The sequence below is a fragment of the Pterocles gutturalis genome, unplaced genomic scaffold (genome assembly GCF_000699245.1).
Source record: "Pterocles gutturalis isolate BGI_N339 unplaced genomic scaffold, ASM69924v1 scaffold18573, whole genome shotgun sequence".
Taxonomy (NCBI): domain Eukaryota; kingdom Metazoa; phylum Chordata; class Aves; order Pterocliformes; family Pteroclidae; genus Pterocles; species Pterocles gutturalis.
In genome coordinates this window covers 5048-11908 of record NW_010123444.1, presented here as the reverse complement: position 1 = coordinate 11908, position 6861 = coordinate 5048, and the positions used below count along the sequence as shown (strand labels likewise).

The 6861-nt window shown below is 42.7% G+C and overlaps 1 protein-coding gene across 1 annotated transcript in view; it reads left to right on the top strand.

Annotated features, from left to right (window-relative positions):
* The window catches only part of ORC6 (origin recognition complex, subunit 6), a gene marked incomplete at its 5' end in the record, with an annotated part of 6457 nt that extends 164 nt beyond the window's left edge, over positions 1 to 6293 (top strand). Inside the window, 6 exons of the mRNA XM_010077909.1 lie at positions 713 to 874; positions 1982 to 2071; positions 3120 to 3232; positions 4516 to 4590; positions 4978 to 5091; positions 6280 to 6293. Coding sequence (XP_010076211.1) covers positions 713 to 874; positions 1982 to 2071; positions 3120 to 3232; positions 4516 to 4590; positions 4978 to 5091; positions 6280 to 6293 — 568 coding nt within the window. The remainder of the gene's footprint in view (positions 1 to 712; positions 875 to 1981; positions 2072 to 3119; positions 3233 to 4515; positions 4591 to 4977; positions 5092 to 6279) is intronic.
* Between the last annotated feature and the right edge of the window lie 568 nt (positions 6294 to 6861).

The following is a 6861-nucleotide window of genomic DNA, read 5'->3' as shown; positions in this document are numbered from 1 at the left end:
CGCAAGCCCCCTAAAATCGCTCTTCGAGCAGGAGCAGCTTGGCACTGCCCCAGAGCCCCTGTGCCGCCGAGCGCCGTGAGAGCTTGTGCTGCTCAAACGGGGCAAACTGAGAGCAGTGGGGTAGGCGCTGCACAAGCTGAGGTTGCTTTGCTATGATTTTAGTTCTTTCAGTAACATAAAGTACCAGCAAGGATGTTTGGATTAAGATCTGTCCTTTTCACTGGGGGAGAGAAGCAGCAGCTTCACAGAATCCCTCTCTGCCTGTAAACCTCCGTCTGCAAGACGTGCCAGGTAAATGGCACCGAGCTGCTAAAGTCGTTCATTGACAGACAGAGGGGAATTTAGTTGCACCTGACCCTGTGAGAAGGAGCATGAAAATATTGCTCATCTCTTCAGGTTGCCCAGACCTTGGTTGCTTTTGTTTTTAACCTTGTGATAAAAGGGCCATGTCATATTATATGGAAAAGACAAACCTCCCTTCCCATGAAATGGTCTAAAAATAACACTGCATTCAAAGATGTAGCATTCCTAGGTGGTTAATCTTTCCATGTGAAGTCAGAACTTACATCACTCATTGCACAAATTTGTTTAATATAGCAATTGAACTTTATTTTCAAGTGTTGTGTAGTTTAATCTATTTTGGATGCCTGAATAAGACATTGGGAAGGAATCTCACTAATTCTTGGGGTTTATCTTTGTCTTCTTGAAAGAGCAATTTTGTTAAACTCTCTGGTTTGAACAAGACAACGTACCAGAGCTCCATGAAGTCTTTGGAGTGTTTGCTAGACATGAACCCCAGACTGGGAATGCGAGACTTGGCTGTGCAATTCGGCTGCACGGAGGCAGTGAACACCGCTTCAAAAATACTACAGAGGTAAGGAAGCTTTTGGGATCACACAGGTAATCACTAGTAAGATTCTTTCTTCATTAGATGTACAAGAGGTTGATGGTTGGAAGGGCCAGGTATCTCCCACTGACTGGAATGGTGAGGTAAGTTCTTAGCACTGAAAATCCAACCATTTATCTAGGCCACTTTTTAGAAAACACATCATAAAGACTTAGCCTGTGAATCTCAGTCATTGTCTGAGTTCCAGTTCTTCAACTGGGAATAATATAAAAAAGATAGGACTCTTGGTCCCTGTATTTGTCCATAGCATCACACTATCCTGCATTTAACTGCTGATCATGTCACAGTCCAGAAGTAATGCTCAGTAGAAAAAAATCCTCCCTTCTAGAGAAGCAGATCTCTTAAAATACATGTTACTCTACTTGTAAAAATAGGTAGAACACTTCAGTGGAGATCCAACAGACCTAACTAAAATTTTGCAGTCTGTAACATCTGCTTTAACAAGAGCAATCACTGAAGAGTTCTGTTGTGGAGTGCTGTCGCCCTGAGAACACATGTTTAAATGCTGTTAGGGATTTAGAATATTCTGAGTTGCAAGTCAGTGCACAAAGGCCATGTATGCTTGTCAGTGCTTAATACAAATGGAAAAAAAAATAGTCTGGGGGCAGGTGGTCAATAAAAAATCAAATTATTTAGTGCTGCATGTCCATCACATCATTTTCTATACTTAAGCCTTCATTGTGTAATACACATATTACAGGAATCAAAGAAACTATAATTGTACTCTCTATTAAAGAATGGATTTATCCAAAACATCTCATTGTAACTTTTAGGTTTAGTGTAAAGATTAAAGTACTGTGTGGATGTGGAACACAAGAAATAGATTTTACTGACATGCCTTCATCCAGATCCCTAATTTAAAATACTTTTAACTCAAAAAGAGGAGGTGGCTCTTCCCTAGACTCTCTTGCTCTTCTCAGCCAGTAGCAACTGTTTCTGCTTGACTGGGTTGCAAAGGACCAAGTGATACAACAGGAGACCTGCTCAACTGCTTCATGCCATGTGACAAATTCATTTCAACAGCTTCATTTGTGGCAAATGCACTATACAATTCTCACTCTCGTTGTTGTTCAGGTATGAATCCAGCCTCTCTGAAGCACAGCAAATGGACCTTGATTTCTCAAAACCACTTTTTCTAACAGCTGCACTATTCACTGCATGCAGGTGAGTATAGTTTAGGGATTCATTCAGCATGTCTGAATGGTTTTGCTGAGCACATCCTGCTGCCTTACTCCTGGAAATGGAGACAGCTGTAGCAAACCAGGCTTTCCTTACAGTGGAGTGTCCAACCTATGCTGTCTTTGCCTTCAGCAGAAAGCAGAAGTATTGTATTAAATATACAGAAAAGAATCTAGAGTTACTTCTCCTAAAATAAATTAAATCTGTCTTCCATGGTGTGGATGCTGTGGGTAGCTCCATTAGGTCACATCAATGGCCATAGCCGAAGAACTCCTGTTAGTGTTTTGCACTTCACCTTCCGTCCTCTCAGCCTACCCATAGCACCAGCATAACATAATTCCTTACTAACATTTTCAGATTTAGTGGGAATTTGTTTTCCCTTATCAGGATAGATTTGAGCTGTGAACAAAGCAAAAAGTGGCTTTTGGTGAGATGCTGCTCAAGGTGCAAGAATGGCTGGGGCTTTCTGAGGACCAAGAAGCAGCCATTCTGAAGAAGGAAAAACCTTTGGGAGATGAATCTGATAGCTGTAGGGCTGTCTGCATCAGCTTGGAAAATAGGTGCCAGGAGCACCTGCCTCAGCCAACCATTTGTAAGAATTTGCTTGCATGTAAATATCTTCCCTTTCAGTATTATGCCGTGTAACAATCTTATGAACCAATTCAGGTGCTGTGTAGTTGCATAGCTCCTGACAAATATTCTTTTGACACAGGGGTCCCATTCAGCTTTTTTTGCAGTAGTGGGATTTTGTCCTGATTCCCTCAAAACCTGGAAAGTACCTTTTCCTAATAGAATTTCCTCATGTAACTTGAACTAACCCTGGGTCTCAACTTCTGAGCTGTATTGACTGAATGGTGCAGGGGTCTATTTTTCTAGCAAGTTTGTTTCGGAGTGAGACAAGGATTAGATAGAACAAAGACTCAGGTGTACCTTCCTCATTCTCACACATAGTGGTGGTATAAATGTCACCTCACCTGAGTGATAGTTGCTGGAGTGTTGCTTTGTGCAGAGATAACTTAACTTTCTCTTGTAGGTGTTTGAAGCTAAAAGTGGACAAAACTAAAATGTTGGCTACATCTGGGGTAAAAAAAGCAATATTTGACCGTCTGTGCAATCAGCTGGAGAAGATAAGCCAGAAACTCAGCAGTAAGTTTTTGGCTTTATCCCTGTAAGACAGCATACCCATTGCCTGGCCTCACAGTGCCCCATCCTTTTCCACTCCTGATCTAATTCTGATAATTTTCAGCTGTTCCATTTCAGCCAAACCTGCCCATCCATTCCAACGTGTTTCCTGCAGTCCAGTTCCCAATCACAGTTGTGGCTCCTAGGGAAGTCACAACAGCCTAGCATGTAGCAAGGCTGAAAATAAGTTATTTCCTCTCTTCCCAGATGCTCACTGCTCCTTACATTCTCTGCTGCTGTAGTTTATTCCCTGCTTCTCCCATACTGCCTGACCTATCTTGGATTCCTCCTTCTTGCTTGCTTTCTGCATCCCAGCAGCATGGCAACACAACACACAATTAACATAAACATCTTGCTACCTCTGTTGGTTTGACTGACTCACTTCTGTGTTTCCTTTCCCCCACTGCAGGATTACCAAGCCTAAGCCTTGCTCTTCTAATAGTAATTCAGCTGTTACCTAACACCACCCTGTCACATTCAGCGGGCAGACATGAGAAATCTTTCTCACCCATTGTTGAATCTGCAGCTCGACACTCCTTTTTGTGGAGGAGGAAGATTGAAATGCGACACATCTTCCTGTCCTTACATCTTTGCTCCTTCCTACTTATCTCCTTTTTCCCTTCCCAGGCTTTCATTCTTACTCTCCCACTGACACTACCCTTGCTTCACCCTGTCTTCAACGCTTCATATCATGGAGTTTTCTGGAACATGCTGCTTGAATTCAAACCAAAAGTTTCCCTAGGCATGGACCTTTGCATAGTGCAGTGCCCTATAAAAAAAAACCAAAACCCTACCCGACCACTGAAGTGGCTAAAGGCAGCTGGGAGTTTCTCTATCAGTTCAGGGAAGACTGCATCTGTAACATGGACAGCCCTGCTGGATGTTGTGGGCATCTACTGTACAAAGCGAGGAGATGGGATAGAAGGGAAAGAAATAACTGAGAATCCTGCCACAGTACTCAAGGTGGGGGTAGCAGTGTGTTTTGGGGGTATGACCATGGTGCATCATTGTGGTTACAAATGCAGCAGCAGGGCGAGCTGAAGTAGCCAACCAGTCCATCCAGCCCTTGAAGTGTGCTGGCACCTCTGCACGCACAGCTTGGGCATCAGTCTGGACCAGGGAACTGCTCTGACTAGGAGCCAATACTTTCGGAAGGTGGTACTGCTGTCAAAGAATTGCATGTAGAACACCCCCCCTTGGGGCCCCAAACACCTTTCAGAAGTAAAGCAACTTACTTATTTTTTCAGAAGATGATGTTCCACCAGCTGCAGAGACACCAGAAAGCTTGCAGACCAGCCTGGAGCACTGTGAGAAGGAAGAGGGTAAGTTTGCGTTTAGCTATGACCTAAAATCACCTCACCAGAGCAGGTCTGAGCTTTATTGCCGCTTAATATTTCAGTTGTGGAATATGCCATAACGTTCAGTTCTCAGCAGCTTACTGCATTCTGCAAACCACTGACTAATGAAAGGACAAAGAGAACCTAGCAGTTCAGGGGTGTTTATTCTGAGTAGTGCTAGCAGAATTAAGAACAACTGTTCCGTTCAGACACAAAGGTGAAGAGGTGACTGTTCTGGCAGGTGCAGGGCAGCAGCAAGCCACAGGATTAAATAACACAGGGACAGACCCTGTGCTTGTGTCTGTTCAATTGCTCACTGCCATGGTTATGCCCAACATACTGCCTGTCATGGACTTTCTCCTTCTCTCATAGGGTCTGACGATGATGAGGAGATGCCATGTAAGCGGCCAAAGACTGAAACAAATGAAGACTATGAAGAATGGAAAAAGAAAATCCTGGAAAATGCTGCTAAGGCACAAGAGGCAAGTAGGAGTACTGTCTCTTGTGCCACATAGTAATATCACTGCTGCTTGCTCATGATTTTAGCTCTCCCTCTGCTCTAACAAGAGGTCCAGTAGCATAGGAGTGATGGCTGCCTGGTAGCCAGCTGATTTTATTTATTAGCTAGTTTTTAAGAATGTATAGTAAATGACACCAGAACTGAGGTGATTTTACAAGAAGTCTGACTACTCACCAGGCTGGTACCTGAGCAGCTGTGGCATTAGGCGGTAGAATAGCTTTGTTCTCTTGCTGCAAGAAGCAGATCACGTTCTGATGTTGTGTTAAGTGTAAATAAGTTCAATGTCCTTGGCCCCTGGCTGGAAGTAGTCAGTGAAAAAAGAGGGAGAGCACTAACTGTGCCTTGTTACACTGCAAAACCAGCAGAGGAATTACGACTGGTTTTTTTTTTTTTACTGTTGGGTAAATATTGTTTAGTCATTGAATTTGACTTGTTTTTATAACCTGTATGGGACTAAAGTATCTTGTGCTTGTAAGGGAGCCCAAATATTTCAAGAAACAATAAAGATACTGGATTGTGACATCAGGTTATTGATACCTGTCATATATAAAACCCTTAGAGTGCAAAATAAAAGACATACAGGAGAGGTCTGTGCTTTAAGAAGGAAGATAGGCAGGGGACAAGGATCTTGTCTTGACTGCATCTTGCAGTCATAAACTTAGTGAAGAGGACAGAGTGCCCTGCTGTGTAGTTCTTAGAGGCAACTTCTGCAGCCCTACACTTCCATCCCAGCTTCTTGAACTACAATTTGTGTTAACTACTTTTTGAAGGAAAATCACAACTTTTAGTAGTACAGGCCTGATGTAACTATAATAAAACCAGTCCAAGCCTTCTGCCAATTTCTCTTGCATCTTTTCAGCCTAGGATGTGCAAAGAGAAGTTAACTTTGATAAATCCTCATTTCAAAACAATCCCGGAAACCCCAAGTGTCCATATGAAACAAAATAAATTATCTCATGCCTGAGCATTTAGATTTGAAAAACTGCCCCATCCGAGCGTCATCTCAGCAGCACTGTAGTGGCTTGCCAGGTGCCTCACTGCAAACCCTGCTTACCTGGGTGACACTGATGGCACCACCAGTACCAGAGCAGATATCTTAACTGCTTTAGATATCAGGGTATGGGGCCATTCTTTTTGTCATCTTTCTGTTCCAGGGACTCAGGGGTGACCTGTGGTTTGTCCTTGGAGCTTTTTTTTGTAGACCCCAAAGCAAAATACACAGATACAGTGAAACAGCCCATGGGGCTGTAGAAGTGAGTTTCACTGTACTGCAAAACTGTGGTGGCTGTCAAATCTAAAGGGATTTCTTTCTGCTAGGAACAGAATAGTAATCCTCCTGGCCAGATGCACCTTCTCTTTGCAGAAAAATGAGAGGAAATATGTACAACACAGTAGAGAGTATCTGTGTGTAACCCTCTTACAAAAATAGAGGAAGAAACACACAGTAACTGAAAAATTAAAACTTACTGGCTATTTTCCTTTCATTTCTCCCAATGCATGAAAAAGGAAATCACTTGAAGCAACTTTTCTTTAGTTAGCAAGAGCTAATTTTGTTCCAGATAAGAGTTCTTAAACATAACAGTAACTGAGTCCATTGAGGAATGGACTCCAAACAAACACCTGATGCACAAAGAAAATATTGGATAATTAACCCACATTGAGTAAGAGCTGTAACAATGTCTGCTGTTTAAAATCTGATATAATATGTAGCAGAGGGTCCTCTGGATGGGAGAGAA